Raw genomic sequence first — 19,511 nt, 5'->3', positions numbered from 1 at the left:
ATGTAATGCACTTTAACATGGAAAAAAAAAAAAGTCATCAGTTTCCCTCTGAACCTGAATCATCGTTGTTAGTTGCAATAGTTGCTTGCATTTATCTTGTACAATCCATGTGATTGTGAATCACACAAAAACAAATCAATAATGAAGTAAAGTTACTGTGCAGTTATTTTTTACTCATGTACTAGAAGATAATGATTTAATGTTTCTAGGAGGAATATAATAATATAGTATCTAGTTATTAATTTGATTGAGACAGTGCATGTTAATGGATGGACATCATACAACATGAATGTAAACACACCGGATTATAGCCAAAGACTTATTTCCATCTACTGTCCCAAAGAACTCATATACCTTAAATAGATACAAAATAATAATAACATTTGCCTTTCCTGTAGATGTGGATTGTTTAAATTAAAGCAGTTTTAGAAAAGTATATGGGAGTTTGTAAAATATGCTAAAGCAACATTACTTTTAGAATGTATTCTCACAAGCAGTCACTTGAGGGCGCCCACGTCTCAGCACCCACTGGCTGGATAGAGAGGATTAGAGGAGGCCATGTTGAACTTTCAAAGGGATGTGGTAGGCTACATACGGAACACCCAGGCCACTGATGTGATGACATAATTTATAAATGACCTCAGCGCTCAAGAGCATCACCATAATCTCCGCATATTAAACCACGCTATGGAAAGGCACAGATGGAACACAAAAGCTTGCTCTAAGTTTAAATGCCACCCTAAAACAAACATTTAAATGCATATTTGTATTTAAAATGTATTTATTTTTATAAGATTAAAAAGCTGGGGGTGTAAAACGCTGGCCTACACCCCAGTGCCATGTCTACAAAAGTGTAGTTTTGCACATGCAATAAACGAGTGACAGCTCATTCGCACTAATAGTGCCGTAATGACTGTAGGCCTACTCTGAAGCGTGTGAGGCGCAGTCGTGAGCGCAGCACACGCAGCTCGTTGGTATTGTCAGTGCAGTCGGTGTCCTACCAGCATCTGTTCTTTTTCTGCCCTAAAAAACAGATCGGTGCTGATAAGAGCTTCATGTTAGAGCTACATCACTTCCCGTCGAGACAAATGTGTGCGCTACTTTCATTTTAATCAGAGCCAGTGACCGGAGGTGGCGGAGGCTCAAATGCGCATCGTTCTGCGCATCTTTGAATCTTTAGAACTGCACTCTGGACAATCTCCCTGACATCCGAGGACCTTTCTCCTCTACTATCCGACGAGGCTTTTCTACACCTATGGCTGGACACCACCGGGAGGACTTTAATAATATTGCTTTAACATATCCCTACTTTTGAGAAAACCCGGTAATATGCTGGGCCCGTTTCTCTAGATCACCACACGATCTTGCCTCCCATATTCGTCCGAGCGAGACCCTGGTGCACAGCAAGCCGTGACGATGCGTTCGAGCGCACAGATGCTGGCCCTGGTCCTGGTGCTCTGCCTGATGCTGCCATTCGTCTCGGCGCAAAATGGTACGTTTTAAACTCAGTGAATGTGTTTGGTCCATATCTTGGCTATGTGGCCGACAAGTGTCCGCGGAGGACATGGCCAGTCTCCAGAGGATGATTGACTACTCACTATTTACTTAGGCTACAGGTCTGTATAAATGCACTGCCTGTGTGTTTGCTGACACTGCTGTCACAGTCATTTTGAAGGAGCTGATATCTACACGGGTGTAGCAAGGTTATTGTCTCATAACCGTCAAGTGCACCTGGAATTCATAGCATGATTTTGTCTGTGACGTTACCATCATTTACTTTAGGGTGCAGCTTGGGTGTGTAGTTTGTTTGTTTAGGCGAGGCAGCAGCAGAGTGCAGAGCTCCTGAGGCTGATAGCCCTGTATTAACACCACCATTCAGCCAGTGCTAAATGCTGCACTCCTCCTGCCCTCCTCACAGTTGTGCAGCCCAGACTCCTGTTTGATTGACAAACTACCTCCCTGTAATACACCACACATTACTTCAGCTCCGCAGTCATCGAACACAAACCACGCTGTGAGCTGTGTTGGTCTTGTTTTAGGTGTGATTTTATTATGCTCTGACCAAATGTTCCCTCTTTCAGCACATTTAGTGTTTCTCTCAGTTTTGCATGTTAGCTGTCAAGACAAGTTATGATTCAGAGTTGGATCAAATTTCTCCCAATCAATGTTTTAACACATTATTCAGCAGCTTATGACTATAACACTACTTCCAATAGTGACATAGTTTTGTTTACCAAAATGTCAAGTTGTTGTGGAATAAATATTGCTAGAAAGATGATATGCACCATTAAGTAACCAATTACGAAGCTCAGGTAATTTGTCTAATTAATTTAGCATATTTGGCTTGTACGTGCTTAAGCTAATAATAATAATAATAATAATAATAATAATAATAATAATAATTTAGAAATCAAAATAAAAACTGATCGGTTGGTATTATGGGTCGGCGATATTATGGCATGTATACCTAGTTTTTAATCATAGACTAAATACTATATATATATATATATATATATATATATATATATATATATATATATATATATATATATATATATATATATATATATATATATATATATAGACTTAAATATTATACATTTGCATATCTCCAAAAGAACTATTAAACACTTAAATACACTCCCAGATAATTATTATAACCGGCATAGCCCATAAACATACAGCATCTTTTCATAGAAAGCCCAGAACGAAATTCCTCAGCAGTTACATAACACACTATTGTCTGTAAAATCTTTCAGCTTCTTTGCTTACGTCTTTGAGGGACTTAAATTTTGTTGCTCATAGCAAGCCGGTCTCTGATTATGCCAGCCAGAAAATATAATTCCAAATAAGCTTCTTTATTTTTTTCAACCCAGCAAAGGTGTCTCAGACTCACTCCACTCACTGTGGAGTTTGTCTTAATGACAGTTATAGGAGCAGGCAGGTGTAAAACAAACAACAATCAGCACAGCAGCTTTTTATTTAGTCAAATCCTGACAAACTGGAAAATTATAGTTTTGTTTTCCTGTTCTTTAAACGTAAATGCTGATGTTTAAAGGTGTATGGGATTTCACCCAATCACAGATTCACCAGTAATACTCTATTACAGTTGGGAAGTGACGTGGGGGGAATTATATTTATAAGAGCGTGAGATGAAAGCACTGTCAGGACAAGCGTAGTGGATTTTGTGCTATCCTTTCCTCGTAGTATGCCTCCCTACTACTACTGTAAAGGTAGCTAAGGACTGCGACAGAAATTTGGAAGACTGTAAATAGCTCCCATCCATTCTGCCTCGATTCTATTTTTACCCACGAGACACAGCCCAGAGAACTGTGGCTTTAAGGTCCTTTTGTGAAAGTGAATGTATTAACTCTTAATGGATGGGCTCCTGTGCACAGCCACCATCTTTGTATTCAACACAACAGTGATGATTTACTTAAAGCCAAAAACCTCAACATCTTTATTCAAATAAGGATGTCCAAGATAGTGAAAACAAATTTTTTCCATGTTACATCATTTCCTGAGTTGAAATATGTGCCAATAGAGTTCAGTCCAGTTACTTTCTACTCTGACCAAGCTGGTAATCAGATATTGCCAAAACAGTACTGTCAGCATAAAATGTAGTGGAGTTATTGTTATTTTAAGCATATAACAATGACATTATAATTCAAGTTGCTCCACGGAACAGCACCTTGTTCAGTTTTGACTTGCTTTTCTAGGCACTGGACTGTAGGTACATTTGTGATTCTGGAAATGGCTCTAGGACTGGAGCCAGCTATTACACTGAGTCATGGTTGCACACTGTGAAATCAGATATGGACCTCATTGATTGAACAGGGGCATCACATACACATTCCCTGTTCCTTAAGGACAGCTGTAAGGGAAGCAATTTTAATGAGGATGTGTCTCTTGCAGGTTTTTATGCTGAGAATGCATATTAAATTTATTACAGTGCACCTCATAGCCCAACACACATTCACTGCTTGGAGATTTCCAGTCTCCTGTTGCACTAACTGTGGAATTAGATAGCTAAGTAAACAACAGGACAATTAATTAGACACTCTTGGCCGTTTTTACCCTCGCTTATCTGTTAGAAAGCGGAAGAATCATTAAATATTTCTGGAATTGGGTGTAATTGGGCGTAATGTGTGCAAACTTTTTGACTTGTGGCTTATAGTCTAGTTTGCAGTACATTTACAATGTTATGGTTTTTGTACAGTTCACCAGTGAATCAATGTGACATAGATCACATTATATATAGTATTGGTTATTTAATTTACAGTGGTTGTAAATTTGTACAGTTCTTGTAAATGTGTGTGTGAAACATAAATGAATAATGGCATGCATTAAAATTAGAGAATGATTTTATTGTTTATGTACAAGGAAATTCTCCGGCCTTAGCATAGGGCTGTGCTATTATTGAATTTTGTTAGAACTGAGATCTAGTTCCAACCATCAGTGATCAGAATAGGTTTTCTTAATCTGGAGTCAAATGTGTCAGTAAAAGCATGTTGTTTGGAGCAGAGGAGAAAAACTTGACCATGTGTAAAATGGCAAGAGTACAAGGGAAAAGTACAAGAAAAAGAGTTTTTGAACTCGGTGAACTCTACCCAGCAAGATTTATCCATCTAGTTCACTCCAGTATTCTGTACTGATTAAAGGAAGGGAAGGATTAAAAGATGAAATTGAAATTTTAAGCTCTTACAACACCTCACATCTAGAAATGATCTGCCAGAGTAACTTGCCACCGCTGTATTGTAGTTATATAGTTCACACAAAACTGTGTGAATGTTGACTTGAAGATGTGAAGAATTTGAATATCAGTTATGTACTGTCAAAAATATCAAAATATGAATGTACCATTCATACCCGACTTCAATCTTTCAATAATGTGGCATAGTTTTAGGTTTATATAGTGCAAATTTTGTAAAGTCTTTCACTTCAAACAAAAATACAAATTTCATAAAATATAATTGACCAACCCTAAATTGAACTGCCACACACACACACACACACACACACCCGCACACCCTGACACACCCCCACGCACCCCCCCACCCCCCCCCCCCCCCCACACACACACACACCCCCACCCCCACACACCCCGACACACCCCCACGCACGCACACACACACACACACACACCTCAGCGGATTAAAAAGTAATCTGACTGACTGCACCTGAATCACCTGTTTTGTCAAGGACAGAATCAACCAATCTGTTACTATGGTGTTTTATTGTGATGCCCCATGACACTATTATAATATGTTTGTCCAACATTGATAGTAGATCACAGAACAGAAGCACAAAATAAATGTTATTTAGGAAGCGACTAAGTTAAGTGCTAAATGAAAACTTCATACATTTCATGCAATTTTAGCAAATCCCTTAAAGGAATATCTTGCAGCCTAAAGAGCTAGACTTTCTGATAAGTTACATACAGGTGCATTAGTAGCATTAGTCTATGCATTGAAGGTGCACTATGTATCTTTTCTGATTAAGAATCTACTGTCTGCTTGTATCAGATATAATACTTTGACTTTGAATGTTCCACAGTTTTTATTAAACAGCCACAGCATGGTCAGTGGGTGACACCCTCAGGCCAAGTTACAGGTCTGATCTGTGGAGAGATGACCCCATTCACAGATAGGATATGTGCCCTCCACCAGAAAAGTTACACAGCGCTCCTTTAAGATCATCACGGAGACTGTATTATTAGGTAGCTGAATGCTTGTGTGATCTTTTTCTCAAGCACTGCTCATGTTTCCAAAACTAAACTCTTACATTACACCGCACGTATTCAGAATTGTTATACAATTTTATTCAATATTGTCATTAACACCTTCTTAAAATCAATCTACAACATAATCTTGGCCAGAATGTGTCAACCTTGACACACGTACGTATATGAATGCAAAGAAGAAATACACACACATATGCGACTGAGTGACCCCCAGGGAGTTCTCGATTGGCTGCTCTCTCTATGTTATGGGACTGTTCCAGGTTGTGGGCAGGCAGGAGGCTGACTCACTGTGAGGCTGCGTGGTGCTGGATTGGTGGTGGTGGTGGTAGTGTTGGTTGTGTGTCAGGGGAGTTCTCCTCTGCCTACATCAGGGAAGACTATGTGGGCTGTAATAACTGCCACTATACAGCTGTGCGACGGAGTTGTCACACAAAACTACAGGGTTGTATGGCTAATTATGTGCAGTGTCAATGGCAAAAGAGAACTTAAGGGGATGAAGGTGGAATAATATGGCATTTTATGGTTTTCTAAAACATGTAAGCTATGACTTTATAGGCTATACCAAAGGTGCACTATAGAACGTTTCTGTGAGATGAAGATATGTTGCCAAATTCATTGCATAAATATATTTACCATCTTTAATAATATATAATCGGCACAATTGTAGTGCTACCACGGCTTGGTTTTGTTTAATGTGCCTAAAATGGTTGTGGCCATATATTGATACAGTGATAATAGTACTGGATCAACTAATAAAATATGACAATATCTCGTTTTTTTGGCAAGCCCCTATGCCATCCCAGTACAAGTTAGGTACGTAGAAAGGAACTTCACTCGCATGCCAGTTCTTGAAGGTATTTTTGAGCAGTAACACATGTAATGAAATACGGTACATGCAATATAAACATATAAACGTGCCATACTGTAGACATAGTGCAGTTAAACACTCCTTTGGCTCAAGGCCAATGTTTTATTTGAGTGTTTAACAGTGTCCTCACTAATTATTCTCTAAAAGAATGAATTGTTTAGTTTATGGGACGATTGCGAGATACTGCCCTTAGAGAGATCTTTCTCTGTGAGTGCTTCTACGGTAGCTTATCCTAAAGAACATTCTCATTCTGTGGTTTGCATACCTCAACGTTTACTCTGTGAAAAGTGCTCATCTGTTGGTATTTCTTTTTCATAGCTGTGTACACTTCATGTTTGAGCAGCTTTCTGGTTGGTCTTGTTGGCCATGTGTCGTCTGCCATTTGTTTGCAGTGTTTTTCTCAAGCCTTTTCCTTCTTTTCTGAAGTTAAATTTTCTGCTCGTTTTCTAGCTTGTTTTATAATAACAGGCCACATTTTCAGAAGATAGTATTAAGGTTAAGGTCTATTTTGACAATCTTCTTAATTTAGATTAAAGAATACCATTAAAATATTTTCAGGATCAGTTTAAAATATGGCTTTCATTGTGTAGGTGGATAGGCTTGGATTCGCCCTGTGGGATTGTGTGGAGAACTCGATGTGCCCAGATGTTTGCAGAGAAAAGAAACAAATGTTAATTATCCCGTATATCTCTAGGCATGGTGCATAGGAGCACAAGTTAGCAGCTACACAGTTTACCAACCAGGGTTATGAGTAGAGATGACAAAAGAAGGTGACATTGAATAGTATTTGAATACAAATGTTGTTCACTTCACATCCTTAAAAAGTTTTGGAGGATTTTGGATATCAGTGTCATAGAAACAAGAAAATCTTATAGTAATAATAGACAATATATGAATCTATTTGTGTGGTACCCTGGTTATGAGGTACAGACAAAAGGCGTGAGAACTACTAAGACACGACTCTAGCAGGGAGACAGTTTTGTGGTGCTAAGTTTTCTTTACAGTTTTTATTAAATACTTCTAATTCATTTTCATATGACTGTGAGTCACAAACTGGTGTTTTGGAACAGACTCGTTACCATGGCACTGACAAAATTCTTGCATTGTTGAGAATGTGAAAGCTTCTGACAAGACGAGCTCTAACAGCTTTGTGCTCTTTTGGTGCATAGGATGACAGGTGAATTACTTTTCATTTCATTCACATCCTAATTACTGGATGTATGTGTGTACCACTTCATATATTTGCATGGGTCTAGTGCTTTTGGTCATTAGAAATACTTACATGATGGGCAAAAAGTCACTGTAAGAGAAGCGGGAGATATATTATAACCAAGTTGTCAGCAAAAAAGAGGTGATTTAAAATAAAAACAAACCTTGGAGTGTAATTTTAAGGGTATAGGTTATTTAAGGGTGTAAGGGTATTTTTGCACTTTTGTGTTTAATTTTACAACTCAGACATTATGTGCCATACTACAACATCTGCAGGGGCGTTTTCAAACTTTTTTAATTGATTGCCATAATACTATTTAAAAAGTAAAAACAAAAAGAACAAAGTTTTCATTTTGTCAATATCGCCCATTACGTTGTATATACTGTGCCAGTCACAAGTGTGGCAAACTGGCGAGATGGGCATCAAGTGTCACGTTTATTCCAAATCAATATTGATATTTGAGCTGAAAAAAAAAATAAAATTCAAGAAAGAAATAAGATACATAATAAACAAGGATAGGAAGATGATGACTTCTGGGACATTTATCCTTGGTTATTATTCAAGCCTGTTCTTCAAGCAAGACTTAAATTGCTGTACCCTCCACTTCCATATCTGCCCAATAAATGAATATATTGAAATTTAAAATTTAATTGAAGACAAAGGACAGGTTTATGGCAATATTTTGTGATTATAATGCATGTTGAGCATGCATGTATGGCTAATGTAGAATGAGTATGTAGTAACATTTCCATACCAGCTCTGCCCAGAAGGGAAGGCATTTGGTGCATAGGCCTCCATAGATTCATTCACGTGTCAGCACTTGGAGCAATGAAGATAGGAAGCTGGTGTGTTTAGACACATCCCACAGATGAACACTCGAGAGACCACAGGCTTTTTGTTCTCATTTCCTCTTCAACATTCCAGGGTAGTGTTTTTGTGATTTATGGATGGGTGGGCAGTTTACAGCAGACAGAATGCAGGGGCAGCACAGAATGGCGTGCACGGTGCAGGTGATTTGTCAATAGATGAGGTTCATTAAGGGTGGCAGTGTATTTCTGGCTAACTACTGATGTGAAACAGGACATGAATCAGGCTCAGACATCACATTGTATGCTGTAGTATAGATTCTCTATTACTATTGATCCTTGTGCATTTCAGATCAGAGGGTGTTCTATAGCCACACAGCAGATGAAGAAGGTTGATATTAGAAATAAAACAGTGCAGCTTGTAACTGTATTGACTATTAATTCCACTGGCACCAATTGAGGATTTTCAACTGCTCTTCAACTACAGCTTATCTCAAATTAAAGCTGGATGACCTAATTCCAAAACAGCCTCCGCTGATATGGATAAAAAGGGATTATATTTATACAGGCATTCACACTATAGACAAGTCTACATGTACATTTACCCAATACCAGTACATAGAGGATGGGCGATGGAAAAATAATACCTGGATATTTTGTCTGGTTATTACGATGACAATATTCAGGCAATATAAATAATAAAATGTGTCTGTAAATGACTTGGTTGAGCTTTAAGTTTCAGTCAAAAATAATATTCATATTCTAATCCTAAATTACAATAATATTTATATATTTTCTATATTTTTTATATTTTGTTTTCAGTATATCTCCTCTGGTATGGTATTTATTTTATTTTAGAGCTCTGTATTTATTCTTATATATAATGTTAGTATGAAACCTCTGAGTAGAAATTCATGCTTGATCAGTAGAAAAAAAAATCAATCACAAAAATCCTTGATGACATATAAGGAGCAAGTGAAAACTGTGTTACAATTTACAATAAAATAGGATACAGCCAGCATAAGAACACACTCTTCTTAGGGAGTTTTGGTTGACTATGACTTTCTTTGACAGTTGCATGGTCTAGACCTGGTCAGCAAACCCTGACATTAAAGCCGTTTACTAACAGTAGACATGGAGCATTTCATAATCTGCTCTGTACAGAGGGCTGAGTGGAGCAGGTGATGACAGTGTATTAGCACTTCAGCTAACAATTCAAAGCTAACAAATAAATGAGCTCATCATGATCAAATGCATGTAGGGTTTTACTCCTTGATGTAAGAGCGTGGCAAACATGCCTTAAGTGAATTAATCAGACAAGCAGCACATATGGCCTTAGTTAGGAGATATAAAACTGTAGATCATATAATTATATTTCTTATGTCTGTCTTTTGTTACAGTGAATAAATACTTTGTCTATTCATATAAACAAAATAGAGAGTCCACAGTAGCCCCCATCTGTTTTATATTAGGTACCTTCACTAATCCTCTCCAATTTATTTATTGTATTCCTTAACTAAAATTTAATGAGGAAGGTCACGGTGATATTTCAAATCTTTTTTACAGTTGTGGCCCAAAGAAAACCCCATTGTACAAATCCTTCCAGACAAATGGAAAACATGCAAACTCCACACAGAAATATGATGCTTTGCCAATCAGGGACTCTTCAAATGAGCTAGCTGGAATGTTTGTGACTGTGCATGTCTGTAAAGGGTTTGTGGGACTGTCACTTTGCTTCCTCTTTCAATGATTGAAAATTGAACATTTATTTCAATGATCATTTCTTGTGTATTCTGATTCTACCTTTATGTCTTTCTCTATTTCCTGCCCTTTTTCCACATCTCCTTCCTACCCTTTTCCTTCCCTCTTCAGCTGGTTTTGAGAAGTCCCCAATGTCCGAGACTAAGCTTACAGGGGACGCCTTTGAGCTGTACTGCAGTGTGGTCGGTAACCCAACACCGGAAATCCAGTGGTGGTACGCTGAAATCAACCGCGCAGACTCCTTCAAGCAGTTATGGGACGGAGCTAGGAAACGCCGAGTGTCCATCAATACGGCGTACGGAGCCAACGGGGTCAGTGTGCTCGGGATCACACGGCTGACGCTGGAGGATTCTGGGACCTATGAGTGTAGGGCGAGCAACGACCCCAGACGGAATGACCTGCGACAAAACCCCGCCATCACGTGGATCCGTGCTCAGGCCACCATTTCAGTGCTACAGAGTAAGTGGGCAATGCTCCAGGGCCTCTACATTGTGAATGCCCACTCATAAAGATGGGCAACAGCCTTGACATAACAGCCCCAGCCCTTTTCCCAACTTTGTTATTTTTTGGTAAATTTCCTAGATACCTTGTGGAAAGAGTTTGCAAACTGTGTCATTGTGGTGGCATTTTCTTTTCTTAATTTCTTTATTTCATATTGCATTTTTGTTTTTTAATTCAAGCTCTTTCAGCTAAATGGTGGAAAGCCTTGTAGAGTTTTAAGTATAATTTATTATAATGTATTACTCTATACAATACTGCACACAGGTGTGCAATAATTACCTTCAGTAATGTATAAATAGTTGCTAGTGGCAAGGCACATTTCACATTTGCAGAGTCTTGTGTGTTCTGGGCTCTTAGTTATGTATCACTAATGACATAATGTCCTTAACCCTCTGCTCAATGTGAGCAGACATTTAAACAAACAAAATTTCAACCAGACCCAACTAATCTACATACTTCAGTGCTTGGCCCACTGAGTCTCACATGTGGAATGTTGTTATGTTGTTAATCATGTTGGAGCTTTCTGAGGAACTAAGATGAGTCTCAGTGGCTCATTTGATTGAACTGACAAAATATTATTTTGGACAAGTGCTTCCGCTGGGATTGCATTGGTCACTTCTGTTCCCATGTGTGATTTTCAGGCCTTAAATCATTAATGTATGTGTATTAATGCGATGCTTATTTTCTGCAAAAAGGCTTCAAACAAGAGTGTAATATAAATGTAAAATATGTTCTATAGTACAGCATAATCAAAATCAACATTATTTAATGTATGTTGGAAAAAAAATAAGATTATTTTGATTGAAAATCTAAATTTCTTTACTCAGATCTGTTTATATTGATATACTGCATTTGTGGTTATAGTTGTTTTATATCAGAAAAATATTTTTCAAGGTCACATTGTATTGGTGCATAGCAAGTACTAGAAGAGGATTAGTTCTCTGAATTTTTAGTTTAGTTTTACACTAAAATTAGGTATTCGCAAGTTCTCCTTCTAACAGGTAAGATAGTGTCCTACAAATAACCTTCTGGCTAAATTGCCTGTGGACCACAATGCGGTGTTAGCTAAATGCTAATTTATGTACCTCATGTTGTGTGTCTACGCATGTCTCAGTGATACTATTAATAGTACATGTGGTCCTGCTCGGTGGAGGAGAGAAAACCATGGCGGGTGGGGGGTAGCACTCCCTCGAGCTGTTTTTAATGGCAGAAGAAGGTGTCCTGGTGCTAATAGAAGTCAGTCCTCCCGTCTGACTTGCTCCTTTTTGTCTGCTACTGTTTGTCCTGATTGTGCCCTGGCAGTAGCAGCCAGTAGTAGGATTATGATGCTGCTCTCAGCTCCTCCCCTCCGGGGCTCAGATGTTGCCATGGTTGGCCTGCCTAAGAGGAGGAGGAGGGGCAAGAAGGAGGAAGTGTTCTGTTCACTACTCAACAGAGCAAAGGGCACTTCTCTCTCCAATCACATCGTCTGCTTCAATTGGATGTCCTTGAGACATGGTCATGGCAACATTTAATAACCATTGCTTTTACATTAGAGAGTCAACATCATTAAGTATAGCATATTAGTATTATGTTTTTATTAGTAATTATTATTTCAAAGTATATTATTAAAGTAACATACCATAGGTCACCCTAGGTCATATTCCTACAAATAATAAGCTTGCTTTTTGGACTGCCCTCAGCTGACTCAGGTTGTCTTGTGTTACCAGAATGCTTTTGCCTTGTTCACGCAAAAATACCTCACTGTGCAAAAACAGCACACACATGTAAAGTGGGACATGGGGCTAAATGTATTAGGCATAACCAAATAGGTTTTGTCTCTATGTAAGTTAAAATATAATTTATCTCTGTATGTTTGTGTTGCTTGTTGTGTGTGCTTTTGTCTTGACTTCATAGCCTCCCTCCCACGCAGTTTATATAAAACAGCTCACAGCCTACAGCTGCTACTGGCTAAGAGAGAATTTGCGAGTTCTTAGGCTGCCTCTGTGATGAGCATTGACTGTTTCTCTTTTGCAGAACCAAAGATCAATGCCTCTGATCAGATCATTCTGCCGCTGGATGGTTCAATCAAACCAGTCATCCTGCAGTGTAACCTCACATCTGCCCACACTCCTCACAAGGAAAGCTTCTGGATGAAGAATGGGAACGAGATCACCAATACAAGAACTGAGCACAGACACACAACATACAGGTGACAAGTGACTTGTACAGCATTCTTACTTCTACAAATTCAAATATATTTTAATCACATCCAACGTGGGTTCCCTTTCTTACTGCCACACTGCTCCTGTCACCTCTGTAGACATATTACAAACTGTCACAAGGACAAGGTCAATCCATTTGGTCACTTCCTTCACATTACATCAAGAATATTATGATGATTCCAGTTAAAATGCCTGGGTTGTCTTCAGAGCAAAAATAAGAGCTGCTGTTACAGAAAAGCATATAGCTCTTTATGGCTCACAAGTTTTTCAGGCATTCACACAGTAATTACTCAAGTTCCAAAGCAAAATCTAATGTAGGTGTTTGTCATACAGTGTGGTTAATTTCCTCTGCTATATGATTTAAGTTTGGTTTTATTTTGTATGATTACAGAATCACTAAGCCACGGGCAGATGATTCTGGAGAATACATGTGTGTTTACACATTTGACATGGCACCGAATGCCAATGCAACAATTGAAGTAAAAGGTAGGTCTTTACTTTCTATACAATCTGTCACTACTGCACCCAGATGGTATAGAATCTTTGAAGCTTTGGCTTTCACTGTCATCTACCAAGATAACCATAAGAATAAAAAAAAAAAATCAGTTAGTAGCTCCATTAGCTGTGAAAGAAGTCCTGTAGACAAAATGTTTGAATTGATCCTGTGAAGCAGCAATGACAGGAAGTTGTCCTGAGGCTGTTGTCACTCTCAGCTTTCACTGAGACAACAGTCAACCAAAATGGACAGGAGCTGCACATGTGCATGACTGCACTATAATCAGCACGTATACACCAATAACTATTCTATTTGTATGTACAAAACATTGCAATTTATGTTTAAACATGGCAGTGCATACACAACAGTTGGAAAACCTAACAAAAAAACTACTGTGTTGGTTTTATTCAAGCTGACAGTGAAGCCATCAACTTGAATAAGGAATCTTCTCTGAGAAAGGGCAAGTGGAAACCCTGTTCAAGAGAAGCTTGCCTGTGTGCAGTGCTTAAGCCAATTTGCTATGGCATGGCTTTGTGCATACTGAGCATGTCCTGCCTCTTCTTCCTTGGCTTGTCTTAAAGTGGTGCCTGATTGTATAACATGGGTGACATATTTTCTTTTCACTGGATTGTGGAATGACAGAATTATATGTAACTCAAAATTATGTGCTAATCCACCATTGGGTGGCAAGCCTACAATAAGGCTTTTTCAACCTTCCATTTCTGTTATTTTTTATCTAGAAATGTTGACATAATGTTTCTAGTAAATCACACATTTTTTATAATGTAAAAAGGCATGTTTTCTTTATAAACATGATCTCAATGTGCTTGACATTGCTTGTGACACAGGTAGCAAGCCCACTGCTAGGCGGCTCTGCTCTGGGCCTCTGGCAGCAGTTCACTGAGATCCCTCGCCTACAGTGTCCTTGGCACACTCATCTTTGCAGGACTCAGCTCAGAGGCAACAGATGGAGGCTTCTGTGATGTTGTAGGATTAAGGCTCTGAAAACAGGCCCAGCCATTTCTGTGGCCGGAGTTTATTGTCTGCTATACTAAGCTCAGATACATATTTGGATTTTTTTCCAACAAAGTTCAAATGTAAAGAATAGTGATGAAAACTGCATTTTTATGCATTCATTATTTTCATTCTTGGATTTTTGTTCAAAAGTCACAATGCAACACATGATTTGTAAAAAATATAAATAGATAATTCTCTCTCTCGCTACACACACACACACACACGCACACACACCCACACACACACCCACACATATGTGTATGTGTGTGTGTGTATGTATATATATATATATATATATATATATATATATATATATATATATATATATATATATATATATATATATACACATACACACACAGATATATACACATTTATAATTTATTGCTTGTATTTCAAGCTTTATCAATCAATCCAACAATATCACACCTCTGTATGGCACATAACCAATGTACTCAGAGAAGGAGAAGTTACACTAATTTTTGCTCTGCATGGGGCAGTACTGTCAGTCAAAGACATAAGACTGTAAAGATAATGCACAAATGAGCTTGACCACTCCTCTGCCGGGAGCATGTACACACGCCATAATTAGAGTGAGTGATGTCACCCAGGAGCCCAAACCTGTCTTGCTGCATTGTCTATATGCAGCTGAAAAAAAAAATCACTTTGGCCTTCTTCATTATCTTGTTAAATTGCAGAGATGAAATTGTTATTTTGAAGATTACTAGAGAAACAGTGACAGTTATCTTTTCGATAACTACATTTAGGCTTACTGTCAGACAACATTAAAATCTTTATTTACTTTGATTTGAGATTCTTTCTATTTGAATCAGTGCCTTCTGACAAATCATCCATTCATTTCCTTTGCAGGTTTATCAGTGGTTTATTCATAAATCAGAACTAATTCACAACATTTTTTTTGGTTCAAAGGTTCTTTTGTGAGAGTCATTGTGGAATTATTTTGAATAAGACCATCTGGGGGCTTTATTTCATTCTCATTCCTTTCTTCCATGACCTCATTATACATTTTAATAAAATGCTTTATCTCTTCAAGAGTGATATTCCCAGTTGCAAAGGCTGAGTGGCAAGGGTACAGAGGCTTCTTAAATTAACTGTTTTTGTATTGAGCCCGACTGAGCCTCTTGGAAATCTGTTTTATTAGCCGATTAAACAATGCATGTATTCCATTGTTCTGATGATTAAAACCCATTTATTATTTTGCTTGAATTTCTTATTGAGGAGCTGCTTTGTTGACTCTTTTTGCACAGGTTGCTGTTTTTTTTTTGTTTTTTTATTTAGAGCAATAGTTGGGTGGAATGTTGCAGACTTTTTCACCTCTCCACAATTTCATAGTGAAGTGAACCTACAGTAAATCCGGGAATCAATTCATCATCAACATAATTCTTATTGCATCTATTCAATATCTGACATGCCTTAGACTGCAAACCAATTAGAAGTCACATCGTCTAATTAAATTTTGCTTTACTTTATCAGCAAAACCTGATATTATTGGCCATAAGCGAAGTGAAAACAAGAAAGAAGGGGAGAATGCAACGCTATATTGCAAGTCAGTTGGCTATCCTCATCCTATCTGGTCATGGCATAAAGTTGACGGAGCCTCTAACACAAACACGGTATGTAAGCACATAATTACACTGCCTGTACGACCAAATATACTGAATCTGGTGCTTTGATATTTTGCAGGATATTGACAACTCCACGGGACGCTTTTTCATCACAAACAGAGAAAACTACACAGAGCTCAACATACTCTACTTGGATATTAATACAGACCCCGGAGTGTATGAATGCAATGCCACAAATTTGATTGGGACCACTGCCGAAACAACCATTCTTCGTGTGCGCAGTCATCTGGCACCGCTTTGGCCTTTCCTGGGTGTACTCGCAGAAATTCTCATTCTAGTAGTAATTATAGTTGTGTACGAGAAACGCAAAAGACCAGATGACATTATGGACGGTAAGACCATTTGAACTTTTAATTTTGATTTTTTTGGTCTTTTATTTCTAGGGAAGATATTTACAATACTGGGGTTAAAATAATTTAATATTTTAACCACAGAACTTATTATATTGTCTACTTTTTACCACTCTTTCCAAATGGCACCACAATCTAAATGGTTGGTAAGTGCAAGCTTTTGCATGGTTTTAGCACCAATTCATTATTATTTATTTCAATTTTTTTTACCTACAGTCCATCCTACTTTCTTGTTCCTTTATGAAATACATATTAACAAACATCTAATACTACTAACCATCTTTCACAATGTTCACAAGTGGTCTTAAATCAAAGAATCACGATAGGTACAGCACCTGCTCAAGTGGGTGGACTATAGGTGCAGGGCTTGTGTACATTTCTGACTGTAATGTTTCAAGAAATGCATGGCGGAGCCATGATCTGTAGCATGTCGCACACCCACATACAGTATTTATATCTGTTTTTCTGCTCTATTGTACATAATAATTAAGTAGTAAATAAAGCAAACTGACATTATTAGCATTTTTTACATCTCCCAAGTTGCCCAATAATATGTACTCTACTCTTCCACCAATATTTTGTCCGGTTTGTCCTCTTTCCTCAATGCCCTTACACACACCATCTACTAGTCTACTTCAACACAAGTGGCTAACTATGGATGTTGCTCATTAAACATTATTGATTTGTTTAATCAGTCACAACAGTATGAAAACATCTTGCTTATTTTGCTGTGCCCTACTAAATCACATTAATGTAATCTCTAACCAGTCCCAAATTTGTTCTTGTTTGGCCAAAAGATGAATTGCTATGTTGCTATTTAAGTTGGGAAAAAGTGTTTTTACATTACAAAATTTAATCTCTTGATGCACAGTCGATGTGTATGTGATGAGAGATAGAAGATGGCATTTCTCTTGAGACAGATGCTGTGATAAAATACTTTTCTTAGCATACCACTCATTGATAGTAGCTGACTCATAGTCTTTAAGATGCACAGTGGAAATACAGAATGAATAAAAATGATGATTCTGAAATACCATATGGCATAAGATCCCTCCTCCTTCTTCTATAACACCCATTATCTGCATTCATGTTAAGGAATGCTGCTGTTTTTAATTCGTAACTGCATGGAAAATATGTCACTGGCCGGTTACACAATCTGTATGTCAAACCAACTGCTTTGTCATGCTTAAAGCTGTGGATTTTCTTGAACTTGTCAACACCTGTTCACTTTGAGGTTATTTCATCAATGTTAAATTTAAATTACTTTTGTTCCACTATGTCACTACCAGTATCTATTTTTTTTTTTGGTTTTACTTATAACCTCTTTGAAACAACGGTGAAAAAGTATTTCTCCCACATATCGGTCTGAAATGAACAAGACTCCACAGGCAAAACGCATGGAAGATTAGACTAAACTGTGGTGCTTATTTAAACGTGTCCAAATAATATCTAAGTGATTTTTATCAGCCACAGTTTATTTGTTTGTTAATTCAACATTATATTACATTTACACTGTGCATTAACTATATATACCTCTTTTTGTTGTATATTCATTTTTGTCTTTTCTCATTTTTCTGCTTAAGATGATGAACCTGTAGGACCATTGTGAGTATATGCTCAATGTAACATTAAAGGCATGGACATTGTTTAGTTTTTAATTGAAATTTTGTATTATCATTTTAATTAAAATTGATTAAAATATTTCTTTCACAGGAAAACAAATTCAACAAACAACCACAAGGACAAAAACATTCGCCAGAGGAATATGAAATAAGCAATACCAACAAGTAAGAAAGTGCATTTGGCAAAACGTAGCCCCTATTTTAAGGATTATCCATAACACCTTGTCTTGATTTTCACAGATCAGATGGCTAAGCTGCATATTTTGAATACATGAAGGCATCAAATGTGGAGTGCAGGTGGGGAATGGAAAAAAGCATATCTGTCTGACTTGAGAAACAATATCAGCATAACACTGGCATCAAAGAGAACATAATGGCTGTCTAAAGCATGCCTTATTCAGTCTTACGTGGCGATTTTGGGAGGAATAATAATGACTATAAACCACCACAAAGGTGTACACATTTTTTAATGTGATGTTGATGTCTCCTTTATTAATTTCATCTTGTCCTCAAAAGAGGTGATCCCTTTTGTATTACATATCATGTACAATGCATGCAAGATAAATACGCAATAGGATACTCAGAATTGACATTTTCTGTTGTTATCCCTCGTGTGGCTTTTTGTTGGAAATGATGTATGTTTTTTATATATAGCAATTAGTTATATTCTTGAAATTTGTACAGCATATCATGGCCATTCATCTATGTTTGGATTTGTGACGTTAAGTCCAATTTGGAGGAGATTTTTATTTTGAAGCAAGGGCTTCAAGGACAGGCAGTATTTATTGAGGGGGGAACTTTGGTGTGTTTAACTTACAGCTAAACAAATGATATGTGTATTATTTCTATTTTCTTTCCAGAGTTATTAGGTGTCTTGTATATGTTGAGGTATGAGTGTTAAAATGATAGCGATACTGTAAAAATGTTTTTATATTTCCCAAATCCATTAACAGATTTTTATTTGCCTCTACTTAACTGTATAGCATGGCTATGATTCTATGCAATATGTATTCTTGAATAGATATATGGAGAGCAGTTTGTTTCACTCAGTGAAGCTTTAATATCGTGAGATCACTTGGAAACTGGCATAGCAAAATCACTGCTGTAGCTGCATGACTCCTTTTTCAATACAATGTAAGTATGTTTGTTGCAGTGGAAATGGACCTGCGCACAGTTGGGAACTGAGGGACCAGAGTATATAGCCAAGATTAACTATATGAGTGAAACAAATATTTTTTTCTGAATAAAAATATTAAAAACATATATAGATGTTTTCCCCCAGTCTTT

At 37.5% G+C, this 19,511-nt stretch overlaps 1 protein-coding gene across 2 annotated transcripts; it reads left to right on the top strand.

Annotated features, from left to right (window-relative positions):
- The first annotated feature begins 905 nt into the window (after positions 1-905).
- nptnb (neuroplastin b) lies at positions 906-19,487 on the top strand. 2 transcript variants are annotated; one of them, XM_033991710.2, is made up of 9 exons: positions 906-1,492; positions 10,500-10,847; positions 12,906-13,080; positions 13,485-13,579; positions 16,101-16,240; positions 16,311-16,584; positions 18,186-18,207; positions 18,316-18,389; positions 18,465-19,487. In XM_033991710.2, the coding sequence occupies exons 1-8, from the start codon at positions 1,417-1,419 to the stop codon at positions 18,374-18,376; spliced, it is 1,191 nt and encodes a 396-aa protein (XP_033847601.1). In that variant the 5' UTR covers positions 906-1,416; the 3' UTR covers positions 18,377-18,389; positions 18,465-19,487. The 2 variants fall into 2 exon arrangements, with proteins under 2 accessions (XP_033847601.1, XP_033847603.1); XM_033991712.2 differs by lacking the exon at positions 10,500-10,847 and having other exon boundaries at positions 948-1,492.
- Positions 19,488-19,511: the final 24 nt, after the last annotated feature.

This window comes from Periophthalmus magnuspinnatus, chromosome 3 (assembly GCF_009829125.3).
Source record: "Periophthalmus magnuspinnatus isolate fPerMag1 chromosome 3, fPerMag1.2.pri, whole genome shotgun sequence".
NCBI classification, from domain to species: Eukaryota; Metazoa; Chordata; class Actinopteri; order Gobiiformes; family Gobiidae; genus Periophthalmus; species Periophthalmus magnuspinnatus.
Note: the sequence above shows the minus strand (reverse complement) of the source record. Positions and strands in the feature narration are given on the sequence as shown.

Bases quoted from the DNA above. Each gene is read 5' to 3' on its own strand.
- nptnb (XM_033991710.2), top strand. From the start codon at position 1,417: ATGCGTTCGAGCGCACAGATGCTGGCCCTGGTCCTGGTGCTCTGCCTG. The intron at 1,493-10,499 runs GTACGTTTTAAA...TTCCCTCTTCAG, and splicing joins ATTCGTCTCGGCGCAAAATG to CTGGTTTTGAGAAGTCCCCA. The intron at 18,208-18,315 runs GTGAGTATATGC...TTTCTTTCACAG, and splicing joins GATGAACCTGTAGGACCATT to GAAAACAAATTCAACAAACA.